Raw genomic sequence first — 24,719 nt, 5'->3', positions numbered from 1 at the left:
AAACAAAAAATACCCAGAAGAACATAATCGATCTGAATAATAGTACAAAAACCACCTGATCTAATTGACACTTATGGAAAAGAAACCCCAAAACAATAGAAGATAGTCTTTTCAGATGCACTTGCTGGGCCATTAAAAACTATTGTAGACTGCAAAAAACCAAAATCTTATGGAGTATATTCTCTGATTACAGAGGAATTAGATTAAAAATGATATAAAACATTAAGAACATCACCAAAATAAAAAAAAACAACATACTTCTAAATAACACAAGGTCAAAGAATAAATCACAAAGGAAATTAGGATATATTTGAGACTAAATGAAAATACAAGCAAAACATATCAAAATATATGGGAAGCAGTTTTAAAGCAGAGCATTTAAGACTTTCTAACTTCTATAAGAGAGGAGTTTATAGCTTTAAATGCTTCTATTAAAAGAGAAGAAATGTCTCAAATCAATTATCTAAGTTCCACCTTAAGAGGCCAGGAAATATATAAACAAATTAAACTCAAATTAAGTAGAAGAAAGTATTAATAAAGGTAAGAAACTAAATCAAAGAGCTAGAAGAGACAAATGATAGAGACATTAACAAAGCCCAAAATTGTTTTTCTTCTAAAAGATTAATACGATTCCTAAACATCTAAAAAAACAAATCAAGAAATAAAGAAAAGCACAAATTATAAACAGCAGGAATGAAAGACGGAATATCACTACAAATCAGCAACTATTAAAAAATGAGTAACTGTGTCAATAATTTCAATGAATTAGAAAAACTCTGAAACACAACTTTCTAGAACTGAAATAAAATGTCTTGTCTTATAGAAATTAAATTCAAAACTAAAATTCACAATTAAAAACTTTCCCTCAAAGAAACACCTGTCCAGTTGGCATTACTGGTGAATTCTACAAACATTAAAGGAAGAAATAATACTAAACTTAAACATAACTCTTCCAGAAAACAGAGGAAGATGAAATACTTCCAATTCATTTTATGAGGCCAGAATTACCATCAGACCAAAACCAGGCAAGTATTTAAGAAAAATAATCAAAGAAAAATACCACTCATGAACAGACATAAAAATCCTCAACAAAATATGGGAAAAACGAATCCAGCAATACAGAAAAAGGTTCATAAAACATGACCAAGTGAGGTCTACCTCAGGAATGCAAGTTGGTTTAGCATTCAAAAATCGCCGTTTATTGAACCATATTAACAGAGTAAGAGGAAAAACCACGATCATGTCGATAGATGCAGATAAAGCATATGACAAAACTCAAAACTCACTCATGATAAAAACTTTCAACAATCTAAGAGAATGAAAACTCAATGAGAGAAAGTAGATTTACTTCAAAGAAAGCAGCACAGCTAACATAATACTTATCCATGAAACATGGAATGCTTTCTCTCTAAGAAAGAGTAAAAGGCAAAGCTGGCTCCCTTCACCACCACCACTCAACACTGTACAGGAGTTCTAGATGGTGTAAAAAGAAAAGAAGGAAAGAAGGGAAGGAGAGAAGGAGGGTGAAAACTAAAAATAGGGAAGAGCAAGGAAAAATGAGTCTCTTATATATTAAGGAATTTGTGACTCATTCAAAAAGGTATGTCTGCAATCCAAGAGACATAACTAAAGACAGGGGTGAGCATAAGATGGTACAGGAGTGTGCACCAGAAGATTTGTAGTTTTACAGTATTACCACAGGACGTCAGGAAAGGGCACTGCAGGAAGGAAAAGACAACTGATGAGAGGTTTTTAAAAAAATGGCACTAAAGAAGGAATTACATTTTGTTATTAAAAAATAAAAAATAATTTGTGATATATGACTTTTACTATTTCAATATGGTGAATTAATATTGGCATTCTTCTGCTTCTTCATTGTCTAAAAGCCCGGCACCAATTTTACTAAATTTTATGAGCTTGGTAAGTTTCTGAAACCATCACTTCATACAATGAATATTTTTTTTGCTGATGATCAAATTGAAAGGCCTTCAAACTCATTAGATGTTTCCTGCATGTTTATCTTTTCTATAACATGTGGATAAGTGGCCCATTTCAAGCAGAATCTTTTCTGTGGCCTGTGCTCTTGATATTTCAAGTATGAATCCTTATTAATATAGTTACACTTTACAGCATCTCTTGAACATCAACTTTCATGTTTTTAGCTGTTTTTGAGGGATGAACTAGATCAATCAGACACTTAATATTAAGGGTTTTAGAGCTAGTCTTTAATTCTGCTCTACATTCTTTCACTTTTCCTATCTTCAATAAAGAAGCTTCATTGCGATAATGTCAACAACAATTTTTTTTTCAGATTGTAGGTGTGCCGGTTTGAGTGTATTGTGTCCCCCAAATGCCATTATCTTTGTGGTTTTGTGTGGGGCAGGCGTTTTGGTGATGGTTGGATTTGCTTGGAATGTGCCCCACCCAGCTGTGGGCAATGATTCTGATGAGATGTTCTCATGGAGGCGTGGCCCCACCCATTCGGGGTGGGCCTTGATCGGTGGAGTTACATAAATGAGCTGACTCGGGGGGAGGAAGAGAGTGCAGCTGGGAGTGATGTTTTGAAGACGAGCAAGCTTGCTAGAGAGGAACGTCCTGGGAGAAAGCCGTTTTGAGGCCGGAGCTTTGGAGCAGATGCCAGCTGCCTTCCTAGCTAACAGAGGTTTTCCGGAGGCCATTGGCCATCCTCCGGTGAGGGTACCTGATTGCTGATGTGTTGCCTTGGACGCTTTGTGGCCTTAAGACTGTAACTGTGTAGCGAAATAAATCCCCGTTTTATAAAAGCCAATCCATCTCTGGTGTTTTGCATTCTCCAGCATTAGCAAACTAGGACAGTAGGTCAAATCTGGTAGGTCAACAAACCAGTGGTAAATGTGCTTAAGTTTGAATGATCTGAGTAAATAACTATATTCATTATATTCATTAATTATATTAATAAGATTCACATACATGTTCACAGCAGTGTTTTAATCAGCCTTTGAAGAAAAAATATCTACTGAACTCTCTACAAAGTAGTGTACAAGGTACCACACCAGATATTATTACTAAGGATACAATTTCCATAAGTTCTGTTTATCCAATTCTAGGATATTGTAATTTTGAGACAATAAGATGACAGAACCACATACTACTAAAATAGAAAAGGAACCACAGTCTCCTGTGTACACAGATTACAGAGTTACAGTTGTCCTTGTTATGCCATTGTCCAGGTAATTTATATCTACTGACAACCACTTTCAAATAGGAGCTGAGGAGAATTTTGCATGGAGCAGTATCACCAAACACTCTTGCAAAAAGGAGTGAATTATGTGGAAGAGCTTAGAACTAATACAGCTTCACTGGTAGTAAGAAAGTGGGTGGTTGCTCCAAGAATAGCACTTAGAGCCTGGGAGCCATGAATGAAGAGGCACCAAACACATGTTTTTACATAATGAAAGGGAAAACTATGTAGGTGGGAGGAGAACAGCAATGTAAAGGCAATTAGGTCTAATTCAACGTGAGAAATACAGAGGAAAGCAGTTATGGTCATTTATAAAATGAGGAAGAAGAGTCCATGTTTGTCACAACCACAAAATATTCTTATGACACTTACCTATAGTCTCTTGTTCCCCCAGATCTATAAAACTCACTGTACCTGTGTACCTTCCCCCACCTGGTCAACCTCACCCACCTGCCCAATCCTGGTAAACAAATTCGTAACAATAGCATATATTAAAAGACCAATCTTGTTCTTTCTCATAGTGGCTGTAGTTACCAGCCAGCAGTTTGAGCTATGCAGTTCTCATCTGCCCCTTCCTATAAAACTAGTTTCTAGAGATGGATGGTGTGCGCAGCCTGGAAGATAGGATTTGCCTGGTTTCCATTTCCATGGCTTGGGTGAGCTTACACTTTCCTCTAAATAAGCGCTCAGAGTCACAGACTCAGTCTCCAGCTCTCACTTAATAACCACTCTAAAAAGCTCCTGGAGAGTCAAATGCATTTTTGAAATGTAACAATGAGTTACACACAAAAAAGCTCAGGAATGAGCTAAAACTACCATCCACGTACAAAATGTCCTAAATACTCTTACTAAAATGGTTATTACAGATGGCTGTCTACCATGTTATTCCTAAATGAAAGTCTAGAAAGCAATCTAAAATTAAAACACATTTAATATTTATTATAACATGACTCTTACATAACGAAGTAGAGAACACTGACTACAGACGACACAATAAAGCAAAATTATTTATAATAATGGGAAGAAAAAGGCATATAAAATAATCAACAAAACAAATAATCCCCTGTTTATTTCCAGTCTAGTTGTCATGTCCTTGGTTGTCTAACACTTGAAACCCCTTCTGAATTAGGGGAATTCTTCATCTTATGATTCTCCCCTATAGAAGCTAAATATGCCTAACATGTTCTTCCCCTGGTCTTCCTTTAGCTAGAGAGAGGGTGTGTGGTCTAAGCTTAGCAGATCAGATGCACTGCCCTAGGCTCCGAATTGAGAGTGCACAACACAAAGAAGCAGGGCCAGGGGAGGGCCACTCAGGACCCAGAGCAGGGATGGCTGTGGGGTAAGTGGTGCTGCCTGGCATGAGCAAGGCAGTACAAGCCACAGCATCCAACCCTCATCAGCAAAGGCTTCACCAGCCACAAACTAGTTCTGCAGTGAGCTTTTGTCTGTGATGTTGACTGGTAAGAGATGGTCTCCAGCTTTCCCAACAGTGCTGTACAAGACTGTTTGCCAACTAATATTCTGTACTCTCTCAATAAACTCCCTTCCTGCTAAAATCAATGACAACTAATATTCTGTAATCTACTCAATAAACTCCCTGCAAAAATCAATGAGCATTGGTTGTACTTACTCGCAACTAAGAATCTTGACTGGTACATCTACTGAACACGCAACCAACCTAATTATACTGAGCTGCCACCCAGAAAAAGCTATGTCTAATAGAGAGAGTGAGGTTTAGTGTTTTCACTAGTGAGAAACATTGTTCCCCTCTGAACTTCCTGTTTATTTTTTTGGCTTTTTATGACTCTGCCTCAAATTAAAAGTCCTTTCCTATCCTGAAGCTAGACATTATGCTTTCTAGGTATTAATAAAATGTTTGAAAATATATATATATATTTCCTCCTTACCACTGAAATAAATTAGAACAGAAAGAAACTCTATTAATAGATGATATACAAGATAAAAAAGAAAAACCCAAATATCCCTCCACCCTGGGTTACTGGTTCAAAACAGGGAGTTGATTACTGGAGGCAGATTCTCCATGATAATTATTCATTAGCTTATTCAAAGTGGCTTTCCAGGCTCAGTCCATTTGCCAAACTGACTCTTGCCCAAATTTCCCCGGCACACAAACTACCAGTTAAACCTCCTATTTGTAGTCTCAGCAGGAACCAACACATGAATGAGCTTGGAGTCTCTTCTCCCTCCTTGAAAGGCCAACCAGAGCAACCTTGGGGCCAAATGACTTAGAAGTAGGGAGGAGATATGCCTGGTATTGGATAATAAATACTTGAACTGTAGATAACGGTGCCTTTGCTTTCTCAGCCTTTTGCTCTGGCACTGACTTAAAGAACTGGGCTTATTTAAAATAATGGATTTTTTTTTTCTTTACTGCATTTAGATATCTATAGCTGCAATTTACTCTATATGCATTGAAGACATTTGGTTAAAACATTTACTTTCAAGAACAAAGGTGAGAGGTAATTTTGTTGCCAAAAAAAGATAACTTTCTTGTTTCTGGTCTAATCAGCTGATGTGATATTTTCTTTAAAAGTAAAGACACAGGCAGGAACACAAACTGTAACTCGACTCACACGCAACAATTTACCCGAGTATCCTTTAAGGACCCCCTTTCAGAGCAACCCTTCAATGAGGCTACACAGTCAATGAATTTGATCATAAAGGCCCCCTGTATCCCTGTAATGTGAAGGAGACAGATCACTGGTTCATTTCACATTAGACTCTCAGGACCCATAGGATAGAAACAATTTCCTTTCACTCCCAGCCAGGTTGGAAGTGACCCAGTCATTCAGAAATAAACAGGATGTAAGTTGATATAAAAAATACCAGCTAGATAATAAAACCTTTGATTCAACTAAAAATGAGTTTCTTCTGCCCCCCACCCCCAATAGAGAAAGGGTAAATAAAATGGAGAACTAAAGTAAAATTTAGGAAAATATGCCTTTTTATATATTAAATAAAAACTACAATGAATACAAAATATTTTCTTGGTTCTTGATAACACAGCATAAAAGCTAGCAAAAAAAAATACTTTATTATCAAATAGCTCATTTGACACGTTAAAAACATAATTGAAATGTACCCTGTACAAGAAATACAAATGAGTTTCAGTGACATCAGCTGAAATACACTGGCTCTTGGTTATGTGGCTTGGGGGGACTTCTGAAAATCTCCAGAGACCTCAGTGGTTTTCTGCAGGGCTTTTAGAGGGTTTACAAAGTCCAGAATAAAATTGTTTGCTTTTGCCTCACATCCATGGAAAGCCTTCTATTTTCCTCTACTTTAGTTTTCCACCATGTGTCATACTGAGGAAAAGGTCTATTTTTATTCAACACCGATACCGGAACATTGGCATACATATTATAGGGAAAAGACACACACACTGTAGGACAATATCATGAATATTCATAGTATAGTGCATTCAGGTTAATTGTCAACCACGTATTAAATGTGAGAGAGAGACTTCTCTGAAAAGGACATATAGAAGAAACATTTTAATTTATGTTTTAATAATGGTTGAAAGTGTATACTAATTTAATTCTAATAAGTATAGCCAGCAGTAGCTTCTCTGACTCCCTCACTCCCTCTTCTAATAATCGGAACCAATAGTCTCAGCAGCATATTGGAAGGACAAAATTTACATCTATTATTTAATGGCTGACCACAATAAGTTTTTTATCAAACATCATACTCTTAGAAGTATGTACGCAAGTGCAATGAATGTGAGGGTATTGGTGGGGGCAAGTGGGGGAGATTACTTTAAAGGAAACACATGTGGGCAGGAGCCTGGAGGTCTGCCTCTGACACAGCCAGGCAGATCCCAGAGGCCTGTTTGAGACTAACCAGGACTTTAAGATGACATGTTGTGAGATGGAGAGAATGTACAAAACCTTCATTCTGTTCTGCTTGTGCTATTCTCATCTTCCAAAGAAACAGAATAGAATAGAATAGAATAGAATAGAATAGAATAGAACCAAACGAAATAAAAATGATTTCTAATAGCCAAGAAACATTTTAGACAAGCAGGATAAAGTAAATTGGGGATACTACCATATGTTCAGAGTCCTGTTCACAGCATTGGATTACACACCTAGCAGCTTACAATGTGCTTAAGGCACTAGGAAAGGGGAGTTGCCTGCACCACCCCACCACCACCACCAAAATCATATTTTTAAAAAAGCATCACAGTAATCATTATGGGAAGAATAATTTCTTTGTCATACTTCCTTTAAGGTTTAGTGTTATTCTTATTTTGAATTGCATTTTTAAAGAGATACCAAAATACTGTCAGCATTTTGCAACTCTAAGTATCTAACCCAAACTTTCCTAAAGAACATAACATTTTGGAATAAACAAAGCCTTGGAGATGGATTCTTAGTCCTACATCGTGATATGTGGAAAATGACTGTTTGAAAGCCACAATACCTTCTTTTCTCTGCTCTCAGCAGCAGCCAGCTGTGTGGACATCCTCTCCTGCATTTTTCTGCAGTGAGCCATGACGGCTTCAAGGATGGAGAGGGGGTTGGTACAAACTGGCTGCTTCTCCTTATCCCCAGCACCTGCTTCATAGTCTCTCTGTAGTGCCAGGAACGGGTCATTTAAGTTAAATCTCCCATACCGTTCTTGGATAAACACCTCCTTCCTGCGAGCCTAGGGGAAAAAACAAGAGAGGAATGTATTAAAAAAAGAAATGAAAATATATCACATATATTTATAAGAAGGTTGTGATTACTTTTGCAAATGGTATTCTCAACTGTGTCATTGTGCGTAATGACTTGGGACGTCAGGCAGCAAGTGATGGGAATGATGCTCAGTCTGACTAGTCTGGCATGCTCTTCGGCATTCAATCTACTTCCACATTTTCTTTTTTAACAAAATTGTCTTTTGGATTACAAACAATGCAAATGTAATTTTCCCCATGATGCCCTTCTCCTGCAAGGATCTGATTCGTAGGTACAGACGTTTCTAAATTTAAAGTAAAATCAGGAATATCAGCAATTAAAATAGTTTTTTTGCAAATATTCAAAAGGAAAGAAAATTATCCCTCTATTTATGGAACTTAACATATTTCAAGTACTACCAGGTTCAGTCACACAAAAATAAATTCTCTACAAGTTTTGTATAAAAAGAAATTGTAAGGTATTTGCTAAAGAAGAGAATAATTTGTGAATTTTTTATGTAAATTTTTATTTCATAAAGTTTGATCAACCATAAAAGTCTTCAGAAAATTTAAGAAAATGCAAATATTTCTCATTGTTGAAGGGCATTAAGATATAGTTCACAGAATCCCAGGAAAGAATGCAACCTCATTTCACTTTAAATGTCAGACCATCAGGGTCAAGTGAATTTCACACTCATGTAATAAGCATCCAAATCAATTTTCTATAATTAGCCCACAACAGTCTTTGCATAAAATGGAAAATAACAGTAGAAACATGCTGAAAATTAGCAACATCTTCCTAACTTGGGTCACTTTGGAATACTCACTAAAAAATAAAAATTATTTCTGTCACTGCCAGTGGAAAAACTAAATTTCTTTATCATAAATCAAGCTTAATTTGTCCAAAATGTTAAACATGTTTTCTAAAGAAATATTACATACAGTTTCTCCCTTTTTCAAGCAATTGCACTAAACTTTTCCATTTTTAGATTATTGTCAGCAAGCCAACAACGAGTTAAACACAAGTTACAATGACAAATGGGAAAATCCAACATTTCTTTTTCTACCACCAAATTAGGTTAAGAAATAAAATTATAAAAAGTTCAGTTTCATCATTAAATTTAGGCTAGATTTCAGAGGATCATTTTAAACTTAAAAGACAACAAAGTTCATTACTCAAAAGCACTTGGTGTTTCTAGATTCTTTAAATTCAATTATGTAATAAATACACCGAATAAGTATCACTTGAGAGACGCAATTCCAAAAGCAATTTTATTTTGTCCTTCACTTTTCTCTTAAAATTTATTCAATGTATTAGTTCTTCCCCCAGCCCTGGATGAAAACTTGGACAGTCCCACAGTTTCTCTGATCATTTTTTAGTTTATAAAAGGCCTATGGTCACTGAACTATAAAACAGTTTCAATTTGGTTATCAGAATATTCAACTTTCTTCGGCAGAATAGCAGCTTCTCTTTCCCCCGTTTAAATAATAAAATGACATGAAGAAAGATGTTACAAAATTAACTGTTAGAGCATTCATGACATAGGATATGACAAATTATCCTATTATCAAATTATCAATCTGACTTTTATCTCTTCATGTATTTAGTAATAGAATAAAATCTATGTGTTTATTTTTTCATTGATCCTTACCAAGGAGAAAGAGAAAATGGTTTCTTTGTCTCAATATATCCATCCCAAGTAGATGAGATTCCCAGTGGAAGGACAGGAGAACATAAGTAGACCCAATTGTACCCCTAGGAACCTTAGGCAACTTGGAAATTTCAAGAACATCCAACAACCAAGCAGCTCTCTGCCACTAGGATATTAGGCAGTGAAGATACCCAAATGCCTTTGGAGCCAGGCATCTAAGATAAATGTGTATACTTGGCCTGCAATATGTCAGTGTGGAGTGGCAGACTTTTGGTGAACTGGAGATGATATGCTCTAACAAAGGGCATTCAAGTTTTTAAAAATGTATGACATTTTGCCGGTCAAACAAAATGCAACTGGTAATCCTGGTTTGGTGATCAGGATACCTACTCTGTGGTCTCTGATTTACAGAGTCCAGTATCTCTGAATCTAGTTGAGCTAATGTTTGCTAACACTTTCTTTTGAGCTCCTTTCAAATGGGGACACTTCTACTCAGCTAACATCCTCCCAACCAACACAGGGCGCACAATGGGTGTCTGATGCATACTTATTAAATGAACAAATGCAGCATCTAAGAGACTTAGGAAAATGGGATGTGTAGCCCAGAGTCCCCTGAGGAAAGAGCTCAGACTGTTTCTCTGTTGGGGTAGGCAAAAATCTGTTCACCAAGGTATAATTTCACCAAGAATCTGGAAGGAAATTAGGCCATTGTAAGACTTCCATGCTACGGAGAACTATTCCTAGAGAACACGATGGCCAAGGATCAGTTTACCCACTGCCTAGGAAGAACAAGGGGATCCTAGGAAGGACTCAGTAACTTCCCAGTGGTCCTGAAGAAGTTGCAGTTGGTTTTCCACGGTAGTGGGGGTGATGGTTCATGAATCTTGAAACTGATTGTTCTCTGCACATCAAACTCAGATTATATATGAGAGGCATTCTGTATACCACAAAACTGTCACTGTAGCCTTTCTAAAATGGAAAACTTTGCTATCACTTCTTTGCTTAAAAACCTTCTGCACTGGAGATCAAAAGATGGGAATGTATAAAACTGAATCCTATGGTGGGCAATGTCCATGATCAACTGTACAAATACTAGAAATCACTTCCATGAACCAGAACAAATGTATGACAATACAATTAGAAGTTAATAATAGAGGGGCATATAGGGAAGAACTATATACCTATTACAAACTATATACTACAGTTAGTAGTATGTCAACATTTTTTCATAAACAGTAACAAATGTACTATATCAATACTAGGAGTCAACAATCGAGGGGGGTTGGTTAGGGATAGGGGAGGATTAGAGTTTCCTTTTCTTTTTTTCTTTTTTCATCTTTCACTTTATTTCTTGTCTGGAGTAATGAAAAGTTTCTAAAAATTGAACAAAAATTAAGTGTGACGGATGCACAGCTGTATGAGGGTACCCAGGGGCAAGTGATTGTACACTTTCGATCTTTCGATAATTGTATGGTATCTGAACAATCTCAATAAAAATGAAAAAAACAAAAACAAAAACAAAAAACAAAACAAAACAAAAAACCTTTTGCACATTCCCATATTCGCTGTAAGCACTCATCTCCCCTGATGAACCTTTGTCCAATTACACCATCTGCTTGGGGCAGCTTCCCCTCTTTGACCTCATTGATCACCAACCCTTACAGCTACCTCCTTCTCTTTTACTCACCTCAGAAGTTCCAGAATTTAGCTTAATTTGGATTCAGGGAGGCATCTATAGTTGAGCACATGTCTAAATAAATTGAAATCCCTGACTTAACCTACTTTTCAACAAACAAGATGCTTATTCCATTTAACTACGTTGTAAAAAGTTTATCTTTCCTATGCTATCTTACTTTGTAACAGAGTACTTACTTTTTTAATGTACTACATTACTCTTAATAAGAGCGGATCAACATACCTATCTAAGGAGACCACGTAACAAAAAGTGACTTAAAAGGTTTATTATAGTGGATGTGATGAAGTCTTTCCCTACAGAAGGAAGAGCCGAATGTGCAGATGATTTCTTCATTTATGTATCAGAATTATTTGACAATGAAATGCATTTTAGGGAAATGAGTCATGATGAAGACACAGCATAACCATATTATAAAAACAGACTCTTAAAGGAACTCTTAAACCTAGCTAAATGATATATAAAAATAGGATTTCATGAGAATCTGAAGTTTTATAAAATCTTGTTGAGGGAGTCATGGGCAAGGAGTACAAATACAGCCCATACTAGTACAGGAATTGACAGATTTAGGGTCCCACCTTTGACTTTCATTCTTCAATAAAATCAACTGGACTAGGTTGGACATGGTCAGTAGCAATAAAGACAAATAACACCTTAAATATATAACTTTTCCCATAGCATGAAATCTTTCAAGAATTAGAAAACTAAAGTTTGTACTCTGGGTCACAATTTAAATGACATAAAACATACCACCGATTGATTTTAAAACATATTGGCAAATTTACAGCTAACACTATTTTATTTTATGAAAAACTGGAATGATTCTGTAACATTTTAAACAATAATATTAATAAAAGAAAGCTTTATTGAGAGCTTATTTTTTGCTACATTTTTATTAATTTATATTCATTTGTTTCCTAATATTAAACCCAGGATACAGCCATTATTTTAATTCATATTCTATAGAAAAGCACACTGAGGCTTAGAAAGATTAACTCACCTGCCCAAGGTCATCTCAAAAGGAGCTGGAATTCCACCCAGTTTAACTCCAAGGCTTATACATTTAAGCATCCAATCTACTAAGACAACTATGACTAGAATGTTCGGAAACACTAGAAAAAGCTTCAAAAATAAGTATATTTTATAACTCTATTCAAGCCAGTACACAGAAATGAGGTTTAAAAGAAAGACAAAAATATGACAATATTCTTAAGAGGTTCGAGTTTTTTACATTCTCTATATTCATCTTAACAGGCCACACATTCACACACTTTAATCAAAATGAAACAGGCTTTTTTAAAGATTCTTCAGAGGATATATCATTTAAGTGCAAAATAATTCTTCAGAGGATATATAATTTAAGCACAGAATAAAATTGAATATAAAAATGATTTCTAGATATGCTCTTCCCAAATCACTGATTACCTAAAAATTTACAAACAAAAACAAAAACAAAGACACAGCATTAATACATAGACCTAACTGCTGGTTCAGGAGTTTGCAAGAAGGGTGCTGAGGTATCCTGTCCTTGGCGCTAGGCTACTCAACACAGCTGTTACTATCTTGGGTGCCAATGACACAAAGCCACAAAGGATGGCACATTTAGGTTGAAATGACGAGCCCAATCTGACAAGATGAACTTTTGCAGGAATAAATATGAGTATAAGCTCAAGTATGAAAAACAAGTAGGGGTTTCAACCAACAGTAAGTTCAAGGAGCAAACAATGTAACAGTGATTGCCTCACATCCACAACCCCAAAGAGCAACTCAACCCTAGTCGTCTTTAATCAAAAGAAAAGACATGTCAGAACTAGACAATCCCTGGACAACTGGACTCACGTTTGGGTGAAGTAATTATTAATGATTAAAGGATCTGAAGACAAGATGGAAGATGGAAGAAAAAGAGTAGAAAGAACTAGGGATGCTTAAAAGAGAAGACTCAAAGAGAACTGATTACAGTCTTTCACTACCTGAAGGCATTTCATTTGGAATGAGTATTTGACAATTTATTTACATGACCCAAGGAATAGAATTATGGATTCATAATGAAGAATTTTTAAGGGTCAAAGCTGCTCCAAAGAAATAATGGTCTGCCTTGAATTGGAGTGAAATCTCTGTCTCAGGCTGTGTTTCAAACATAGGCTGAAAAAAACATGGCAGAAGCATTTACAGAGAACACAAAAATCAGGAAGGTGGTTGGCTTCTAAACTGTTACATTCCCTTCAAACCCTGAAATACTATGATTCAAAACCAAGAGGAATGGAAAATACATAGAGATTGTTCCAAGCAGCCAACATAAAAATTTAATTTATTTTTCTACGCCTAAAATCTCTTAGTGGTAAGGATTTCAAGTAGACAAAGATTAAACAAAGCTAAAATGAAGAGCCCTTCTAAGAAGAAAGGGGAATAAAATCCTACTAGTAAATAAAAAGGAATGGAATGCCAGAGCTATGCAGTGATCCTCAGAGCTTATCTTACCCCGAGAGGGGTAGAATAGTGTAAGAGTGAGTTTAAACACATCATCACACACACACACTCACAATCACACACACGCGCGCACACACACACACAGAGGGGTGAGTGGATGACAGAGAACGGAATAGCAATATAAAAATTTCACTGTCTTCCAGACAGATACTCACTGACCTTCAATGATACCACAGTCTTGGAAATTCACTAGCCAGGAATGAAAAACAGATTCCTGGCTGACTTAAATGCCAAAAGAATCTAAAGAGTTCATTTCAGTGGCTACCTTTCAGATACCATATACAGATGAGAAGACACACATGGGCCATAAAAGCCAAGAGGAGCGTCATGGCATCACTTGATCCTCCACAATACAAGAGGAGTATGTTAGAGAAGAGGCAAGTTCTTCCTTATTCTGTCTCCACTCCTACCTTCATCCCCCAACCCTTCTGTCATCCACAATGTCCTACCTGCTCATGGACATAATCATCTGGATATGCAGAAACTGTTGTGCCAGGAATAAAGATAAAGCACATTATAAATCACATATCAAGACTGGCTTGGATTTATCTGAATCCTGAGGCTACTAATCTGGGACTCATACTTCAATAAACCATCAGTTTCCTCTCAGAAAATTAGACCACTCTAATAGTATCTATGAAATGGTCTGGTTTCACAGAAGTCAGAGTTAGAAATAATCTTTCTCCTCTCGGAAATCTCCCAGCACTTTATTTTAACCTCAGCCATCACTTACCACTTGTACACATCCATCAGAGCTCATCTCAGCCAGATACATGAGCCCATGCTCATCTGTAAAAATAAGATTATCTTTATTCTCTAACTAGGTCAAGAATGGCACACAAATGCCACACTGTTCCTCTCTCTTGCCCAGGGTAGACATTATTAAATTATCAGTGCACTTTAAGCTGAAACCAGGAAGAGCCCTGCAATTTGTCTCGCTACCTCACTCCAGGAAGCCGCCACCTGTCACTCAGAACTGGAACACAAGATGAAAACTATCTTCTGTCTCTCCCCTAGGCATTTAATGGCTACAATTAAGCTATCTTGTCCTCTACTAGACAGTAAAAACAATGCCTTTCACATCTTTGTAACTTAAAGAGCTGCTAGCAGAATATTCCATAACATACTAGCTACTTATTTCAGGTTGGTAGAAGTAACGGTTTCTATGACTGGAATTAATCATTGCCTGTGACTATTATAGAAATAAATGGACCTTTCATATTAAGTAATACTAAATCTTATGAAAGAGGTAATATTAAACAATAAAAAATTAAATCCATACTCACTCAAATCTATAAGCATATTCTAAACATTTTATATTTTTATTTAAAATATTACATGTTCACTGAACTTGAGAAAATACTGATAAAAATATCAATAATCCATAATCTGATCACTAAAGGGTAGGCACCATTGTCTGCCTTGTGTTCTGCAAATTATTTTTTCTCAGCATGTACTTAAAATAGTTATCAAGATCTCAAGGGAATATGTTTCAAGTGGTTTTTCCCCAATGAATTTGCCGAGTATTTTCCATTTAGATAAACAAGCCATATCAACATTTTGAGTAGCATTCCATAAACAAATACTAATATACTAAAAAAATCTCATATTGTTTTATGTTAGTTTTCAATTGTTCTCTTTAATTAACATACCTGTATGAACTTTTATTAGTGTACATTCATAAAATTAGTATTACTGGATTAAAGAATAAAAATATTTTTTAGACTTATGAACTGCATTACTCTTATGGGTTGAATTGTGTCACCCTCCCACCAAAAGATGTGTTGAAATCCTAACTCCCAGTGCCTGTAAATATGACTGTGCCAGTTTGAATGTATTGTGTCCCCCAAATGCTATTATCTTTGATGTAATCTTGTGTGGGCAGACGTTATCAGTGTTGATTAGATTGTAATTCTTTGAGTGTTTCTGTGGAAACGCGCCCCACACAACTGTAGGTGATAACTGACGAGATATTTCCATGGAGGCGTGGCTCCACCATTCAGGGTGGGCCTTGATCAGTGGAGCCATATAAACGGGGAGAGAGGACAAATATCCCAAGTGCAACCAAGAGTGACATTTTTGAGGAGCTGCAGCCTAGAGATGAACGTCCTAGGAGAAAGACATTTTGAAACCAGAACTTTGGAGCAGATGCCAGCCACGTGCCTTCCCAGCTAACTGAGGTTTCCGGACACCATTGGTCATCCTCCAGTGAAGGTACCCAATTGCTGATGTGTTACCTTAGACACTTTATGGTCTTAAGACTGTAACTGTGTAACCAAATAAACCCCCTTTTATAAAAGCCAATCCATCTCTGGTGTTTTACATTCCAGTAGCATTAGCAAACTAGAACAGTGACATTAGTTGGAAATAGGATCTTTGCAGGTGCAATCAATTTAAGACGAGTTCCTACTGAATTAGGGTGGGCCCTAATCCAATATGATTAATGTCCTTATAAGAAGAGAAAAGACAGACAGACACAGAGAGGCAAAGCTGGAGGAGCACAGAGGTAAGAGGGCCCTGCGAAGACAGCGGAGGAGACTGGAGTTCTGTTGGCACAAAGCAAGGAATGCCTTGGGCCACTGGAAGCTGGAAGAGGCAGAGAAGGTTCTTCCTCAGAGCTGTCCTAGAGAGCACAGCCGGCTAACATCTTGGTTTCCGACTTCTGGTTTAAGACTATGAGAGAATAAATTTCTGTCGTTGTAAGCCACTCAGTTTGTGACAGCAGCTCTAAGAAACTAATACAATTATCAAATTCCTCTTCAAAGAGGTTTTGCTAATTTATACTCCCACCAGCAGTATAAGATTGACCGTTTTCTCACACATTAGCCTACTCTGGACGTTATCATTTCACCTAACCTTTGCTAATTGGAAGAATAAAAGGATATCCCTCTGCTACTCTAGTTTTCTTTTTCATCACTAATGATACTTTAGTTACTTTTCATATTTCTATTGCCCATTTAGATCCTGACACATATCTATTGTTTGCTCATTTTCTACTGCAGTTTTTCTTTACTGATTTATAGACTATATATACAGATATCAAACCACTGTCTGTCAAATATTTTGAATATTTTTCCCAATTTGACTTTTTTTTTCAAATTTTGTGTATGGTGCTGGAAAGAACAAGTTTTAACTCTATCAGTCACTTCCTTTAGGCTTGTAAAAGCCTTCCATAGCCTGAGAACTGTTAACTATTCACCTCTATTTTCTTCTAGTACTTTACATCTTAGTCATGAATCCACCTGAAATTTGTTTTTGTGTCTGGTATAAACTAAGCTGGTCCAACTGAAAATTTGGTCAGTAACATCTCAGCATCATTTACTGAAGAATCCATTCTTGACTTACGATGTCATCAAAATAAATATGTATAAATATGTGGGTTTATTTTAGTCTAACTTGACTGAGGTATAATTGAGGTACATAAACTGCACAAATCTAAAGTGCAAATTTTGATCAGTTTTAACATAGATACACACACACACACACACACACACAATCATGAAACTACTGCCACAATAAGCAATCAAGAACATTTTCACTATTTCCAGATTTGTATTGCATCTCTCCCACTACCCTAAACCATCCACAACCACTGATCTACTTAAGTAGACTTAAACTAATCTTAAGATCTAATTAAGATTAGTTTACATTTTAAGAATTTTATATAAATGGAATCATACACTGTGTAATCTTTTTGCCCAGGCTTCTTTCATTTAGCCTAATGATATTATGTTGTTGCACATATTAATAGTTCTTTCCTTTTAATTGTTTAGTATTTCATTACATGGATGTATCATGATTTGTTTCTCCATTTACTTGTCGATAGACATTTGAGTTTGCCAGTTTGGGGATGTTACAAATAAAGATGCTACAAATATTCATATATGAGATTTTTGTGGATATATGCTTTTGTTTTTCTTGGGTAAATATCTAGTAGTGGACTAGCTTGACTATATGGTAGGCATATATTTAATTTTTAAAGAAATTGCCAAAATGTTTTCCAAAGTGATGGTGCCACTTTACATGCCCACCAACTGTGTGTGTGTGTGTGTGTGTGTAAACTGATCAAAATTTGCACTTTAGATATGTGCCATTTATGTACTTCAATTATACCTCAGTTGGTCCATATCCTTCCCCACACCTGGTAGGGTTAGTCTTCAGATTCAGCTAATCTAATGGGTGGGTAGTAGAGCTCACTTTGGTTTTATTTGCATTTCCTGATGACTAATGACATTGAATGCCTTTTCATGTCCTCATAGCCATTTGTATATCTTCTTTGGTGAAGTGCCTTTGTTCAAATCTTTTGCCCATTTTTGTATGGGGCTATCTTATTATTGAGCTGTAAGTGTTCTTTATATGTTCCAGATACAAGTCTTTTGTTTGATCATGTGTTGTAAATATTTTCTCCCAATCTATGGAATGTCTTTTCATTTTCTTAATGTCTTTGAAGAGGAAAAAAAAAAAATTTAATTTTGTTGACATACAATTTAACCATTCTTTTTTCTTCTAAATTTCATGTTTCACATTCAAAGAAACTTTTGTCTAACCTGAGGTCCAAAGATTTTCTCCTTTGTTTTCTTCTAGACATTTTATTTAGTTAGGTTTTACATTCAAGACCGTGATCCACTTTGAGTTAGCATTTGCGTATGTGTGTCTCCATATATATATATTCAGTTTTTCAATCATTTGTTGAAAAAGCTCTCCTTTCCTCATTGGGTTTCTTTGATGCTTTTGTTGAAAATCAATTGATCATATATGTGTGGATCTTTTCCTAGAGTCTATTCTAATCCACTGATTTGTGTCAATTCTTTTGCTTTATAATATGTCTTTAAATCAGGCAGTTTAAGTCCTCCAAATTTTTTCTTTTTTAAAAATTGCTTCTGTTATTCCAGGATCTTTGTATTTCCACATAAATTTTAGAGCTGGATTGTCAATTTCAATGAAAATACCTCCTGGAATTTTGATTGGGTTTGGTTAAGTCTTCTTTATATTTACTCAGCAATTTTTTTTTTTTTTTTTTTTTTTTCCCTTTTCAGAGTAGAAGGCTTGTCTTGGATGTCTTTTTTATGTTTACTCCTAGGTATTGTTTTTTTGGTGCTACTGAAACAGGAATTTTTAAAATTTCATTTTCTAATTGTTTTTCTTACTATTATAAAGCAATACAATTGAATTTTTATTATAAATTTTATATTTTGCAAAGTTACTAAACTCATATATTGGTACCAATTAGTTCTAGAGGCTGTTTTTTTTGAAGATTCCCTGGGATTTCCATGTAAACAATTATGCCACCTGCAAATGGGACAGTTTCACTTCTTTCTTTCTGGTCTTTATGCTTATTATTATTATTATTCCCATATTGCAATGGCTAGGACTTCCAGCAGAATACTGCACAGAAGTGGTGTAAGGTGGCAACCTTGTCTTATTCCTGATCTCAGTATTGAAAGACTAAATTGCATCCCCTGATGATTATGACATTGGCAGTATTTTATTGTAACTGCTCCCTTTATCAGTTTGAGGAAGTTCCCTACTACCCCTGTGTTGCTGTTGAATTTTTTTCAAACGCTTTCTCTGCATTTATTAAGATGAACATGTAGTTTTTCTTGTTTATTCTGTTAATATAGTGAATTACATTGTTTGATGTTTGAATGTTAAACTCTGTTTTGTTATAATATTCAATTTACTAATATTTTGTTTAGAATTTTTCATCTATATTCATGAAGATCAGTGGTGGGTAATTTTCTTTTTTTTTTGTAATATCTTTGTTAGGTTTGGGGATTAGGGTACTGCTGACCTCATAAAATGAGTTGGGCCATGATCTCTCCTGCATTTTCTGAAAAGGTTTGGCGAAAGTGGTTTTTCTTTTTTGAATAGTTTGATAGAATTTATCAATGAAACCACTTGGGCATGGAGTTTTCCTTTTTGAGGAAGGTTTTTGATTATACGAATTCAAATGTTTTAATACATATAAGGCTATCTGCATTTTTATTTCTTCTTGTATCAACTTTGTAAGTTGTATTTTTCAAGAAATTTGCCTGTTTCATGTAGGTTGTTAAAGTTGTTGAAGGCATACAATTACTATCCTTCTAATGTCTGCAAGATCTATGGTGATAATCCCTTTTTCACTCTTAATATTGATGATTTGTGTTTTTTCTTTCTTTTACATTCCAGCTATGAGTATCTTTTCAATGAACCAGATTTTGGCTTCACTAATTTTCTCTACTGTCTATTTTGTATTTCATGGATTGCTTCTCTCTTAAAAAAAACTTTCTTTCCCAAAGAAACTTTGGGTTTACTTTGCTCTCCTCTTTGTCATTTATTAAAGTGGAACCTTAGTTCATGGATTTTAGATCATTCTCCTTTTTAATATAAGCATTTAAAGCTCTAAGTTCCCTCTACATACTCCCATAGCATAGCAGCACCTCAAATATTGTGATATGTAATATTTTTGTTGTCATTCAGGTCAAATTACTTTCCAATTTCCTTGTAATTTCATCTTTGACACATGAATTATAAGAAGATATTTTCAAAATTTTCCAGTTACTTGGAATTTTCGTAAATAGCTTATTGTTATTCATTTCTCATTTAATTCTATTGCTCAAACGATTCTGATGCTTTTCAGTGTATTAAGACTTGTTTTATGGCTTAGACTATCTTAGTGAATGTATCATTTGCTTTATAAGGATATGTTCTATGTCATTGTTGGTTATAATGTTCTATAATGTCAATTAAATCAAGGTGTTTGATAGCGTTATTCATATTTTCTATTTTTACTGGCTTTTTTCCTAGTTATGCTATCAACTACTGAGAAAGATATTAAAATCTACTAAGGTTGTAAAATTCTCTATTGCTCCTTTCTGTGAATTTTGCTTCATGCATTTTGAGGCTCTATTACTAGTTGCACAAACATTTATAATTATGTCTTCATGATGAATTGTCCCGTATCACCACGAAATCTATTATCTCTGCAATGCTGAGTCTGTTTTTTAATCTTCTATTCTGTTTCCTTTATCTTCCTATTCATAACTTGCCAGCACAAATGTTTTAATTCATATTATTAAACCAGGAGGATAAACCATTCTCACAATACTCTTTCCTAAAAATTTCTTTGCCATGCCTCCAGCAATTCTTCCAGATGAAATTTAAATTTATTCTGTTAACTTCTAAAAGAAGCAACTACAATTTTGATTGCAATTAGGTTGTAAGTTAGAGCTACATTTGAGGAAAGGGGCCTTTTCATAAAATTCTCTTGCCTTTGAAGAAAATATTTTCTCTTCATTTATTAAAATTTGTATTTATATCAAAAGTTTTATATTTCCAAGTTAGACTGAAAAATTAAAAGAAGTATTTTTATATATCTTTGCAACTTTTCCCTCTGTTAGTTTTATGTCTATAGTATTTTCTTTTTCTTGACTGAAAATGCTAAAGCAATCCTGGCTGATAATCAGAATCATCTGTGCACCTCTGTAAACACTTTTATGCCATTATTTCCACACTTTTAATTGATTTCTTTATGCTTATTTCAATTAGGTAAATCTTTAGGCCATTTCTTTTTTTCAAGCAGTTTTTGGATGAAAACACTTTTTATCCTTGCTATCTAAGAATGATTTCTGTTTCCTTCCTATATGAATAACACCTTATCTGGGTAAAAACAATGTTAGGTGATAACCCCTCACAATATTAGACAGATGCTGTTTCATCACCTTTTAAATTCAATAGTGGATAGGAGCATGCCTGAGGTCAGGTGAACTTTTTTCCTTTTCAGGTTAAGCTTTCTGCTTTTCTGCCTAATTAAATCAATTATTTTTCTAACCTTACAATTAATAAGTGACTTTTAAGACCACATCTGGTGTTGGCTGGTATTTTCCTGGCACACAGCCTAAATCAATCTAAAGATTCTGCTAAATCTTGGTTATAACATCCCTTTCATTTGTTCTGGTCTCTTTCAGAAACATCAATTTTCCCTTTGGTAGACAGCCAATCACTCTTTCCACATATACATACCTTCATTTCTACTGTAGCACTTTGATCCTTTCCTCTGGGCTCTGGGAGATTTTAGGCTTGTCCTGTACTAATTCAATTTTTTGTAGTGTTAACTTTTCTCTATTACTTTAATACAAGTATTAACTCAGCTATTGCATTTTAAATTCTCCTAACAACCATAGTAGGTAGGTACTATTGTTATCCTCGTTTTACAGATAAGAAAACTGAAGCACTGAGAGGGTAAGGAACCTGCCCAAGATTGCACAGCTAGAAGTGGGGCCAGGACTCACTCCCAGCAATCTGCCTCTAGGGTCTGGGCTCCACTCCATGCTTTCTCTCCCACAGCTTCTTGGCCAGCTCCCTCTTCATCATAATCTGGCTTTCTTCTCCATTCATTCTCACTTCAAAGCCTGTTTCCTTGACCCTTAAGACACAAAGCAGATGCCATAAAAAAATTATTTTCTGAAATTTACTTATTTCTCATAATATTGTCAAATGCAGGTTGTTCGTTTCCATTTTGTGTCGGTTATTTTTTTTTGTTCTATGCTGCAAAATCTTTTATGGGCCTCATGTTTTCTTCCTTTCTTTTTACTCCATCCTTGGAACAGTAGGAGTCAACTCATATCTGGTATTCACCCACAAGCAGAGCAGGTAAAATCTCTCCTGAATCTTGGAGCTCCAGCTGATTGCCATTAAAATGTTTCTCTAAAATTGGGAGTCAGTAGAAGGACTGATGCAAATTTACACAGCAGGAGTGAGAGGCAGAGGAGGGAAAGGAGTGAGAGCGAGTCAGAGCCATGGGCATGTGAGGGAAATCGCCTCCTTTCTGTGCTAAGGGATATACACGATCCCTCTGGATGCGTGTGTTTCTAAGTACAAGGACAGGTCTCTGTCATCCTCCATCCTGGGGGAGTATCTGGGAGTGGCCTTGATGCCCAGACAGCTTTCAGATTGTTGCAGCTTCTGTCTGAGCTATGTGACCCTTGAAATGCTGCTTTCCAGAACTTCTTCAGAGTCACAAAAGGGATCTCAAGCAATTAACTGTACCAATCTCATAGTCTGCCCTTGCCTCTCCAAATGAATACAAGAAGGTAGGAAACTGCTAGGTCTTTTCAAGTTACAGCTCCACCTCCGAAAAGAGCATCACAGAGCCCTGGGAAGAGTGGGGCAGTTCTCATTTCTCCCTCAGTATAGAAGACACGAGTTTTCCAGGATATGGGTAGTGCAACAGCTAAAAGACTGGACTCAAAAGTCAGACAAACAGGGTTTGAGTAAAGACTCTGCTACTTCCAAGTTATGTGAATTTGGGTTGGTTACTTTACCCCCACCCCACCCCCCACACATACCCCCTGCCCCAAGCCTTTACCAGTTAAATGAGGATAACAGACCACCTAACCCAAGGTTTGTTTGTTTTTGCCAAAATAAGGATTAACAGAAATAATGCATATAAAACATTTAGCAGGGTGCCTGTACAATAGGAGGCGTACAATAAATGTTAGCTATCATTATAATGATGACACTGCAAGATTTTAATATTAATGCAGGCATTTCCCCTATCTTACATCCCATAGGTTATCTCATTGGAAAGATGGGATGTTGGGAGTCAGATGCCAGTGCCAAAGTCTCCATGATCTTTAGAACTCTCAGTTGAAGTTTATTGTGCATCTAATATGCTGAGTGACTGCTTTTCATGTGTGCATTCACAAATTTACAACAACTGTTCCATCTCCTCTACTCTATCAATCTCTTTAAGTGAAAAAGCCGTGTCCTCTTAACCATCCATTATTCTGCAGTCACTTCAGTGTGCATGGAAGCCCAAACATTGAAGTGCACTCATGAAACGTTGCATGTGAAGTAAAATATAATCAATATGCCTGTGGGTGGAAATGAACTCATCATCATTCAGTGCTGACAGGAATGACACAAACCTGACACTCCATGGGCAGAGAAAATAGAATAAATTATTTTTTAAAATATTTTTAAAGGATTACAGAACAAAAAGCAAAGACTTAGAATAAAATACAACTGAATCCTATTTTGATACCACTCTTTAATCCACAAAATTAGTTCTAATGCAAGTCAAATGATGTTCCACAGTATAACACTTAGAGAGAGGAGACACTGTTACAACATTAAATTTATAAGCCTTGCTGTTATTAATGGATGCTTTTTGGTTTTCACAGTAAATTTACACACAAATACGTAAATATTCCATTTGTCACCCTAAAGTAACAAATGTAGAAAGGGCATTGTGCCAGTTTGAATGTATTGTCCCCCAAATATTATCTTTGATGTAATCCTGTGTGGGCAGACCACCTATCAGTGTTGCTTAGATTGGAATTCTTTGAATGTTTCCATGGAGATGTGCCCCACTCAACTGTAGGTGATAACTCGGATGAGATAATTTCCATGGAGGCATGGCCACACCCATTCAGCATGGGCCTTGTTTACTGGAGCACTATATAAGCTCAGACAGAAGGAGCCAGCCTGCTACAGCCAAGAGGGACACTTTGAAGAATGCACTGGAACTGAGAGAGGAGCTTAGGCTTACAGAGACACTTTGGAGATGGCCTTTGAAAGCAGACTTTTGCTCCAGAGAAGCTAAGAGAGGAAAAATGCCCCAAGAGCAACTAAGAGTGATATTTTTGAGGAGCTGAGGCCTAGAGAGGAACGTCCTGGGAGAAAGCCATTTTGAAACCAGAACTTGGAGCAGACACTGGCCACATGCCTTTCCAGCTAACAGAGGTTTTCCAGATGCCACTGGCCATCCTCCAGTGAAGGTACCCAATTGTTGATGCCTTACCTTGGACACTTTATGGCCTTAAGACTGTAACTGAATAACCAAATAAACTCCCTTTATAAAAGCCAATCCAACTCTGGTGTTTTGCATTTCAGCAGCATTAGCAAACTAGAACAGGCATTCATTTCTTTAAGTTCTAAATCGTATTCTTAGGTTTTCTAAAGCTTCTAGATACTGAGTAAGTTGGTACAGTTTTCCAACGGAAT

General features: G+C 36.1%; 1 protein-coding gene across 1 annotated transcript in view; it reads right to left on the bottom strand.

Annotated features, from left to right (window-relative positions):
• CTTNBP2 (cortactin binding protein 2) overlaps positions 1 to 24,719 on the bottom strand; it is a 158,182-nt gene that overhangs the window by 88,133 nt on the left and 45,330 nt on the right. The window contains exon 3 of the mRNA XM_037836306.1: positions 7,667 to 7,891. Coding sequence (XP_037692234.1) covers positions 7,667 to 7,891 — 225 coding nt within the window. The remainder of the gene's footprint in view (positions 1 to 7,666; positions 7,892 to 24,719) is intronic.

Source organism: Choloepus didactylus, chromosome 5, assembly GCF_015220235.1.
Source record: "Choloepus didactylus isolate mChoDid1 chromosome 5, mChoDid1.pri, whole genome shotgun sequence".
NCBI classification, from domain to species: Eukaryota; Metazoa; Chordata; class Mammalia; order Pilosa; family Megalonychidae; genus Choloepus; species Choloepus didactylus.
The sequence above is the reverse complement of the archived record's forward strand: the minus strand, read 5'-3'. Positions and strand labels throughout refer to the sequence as shown.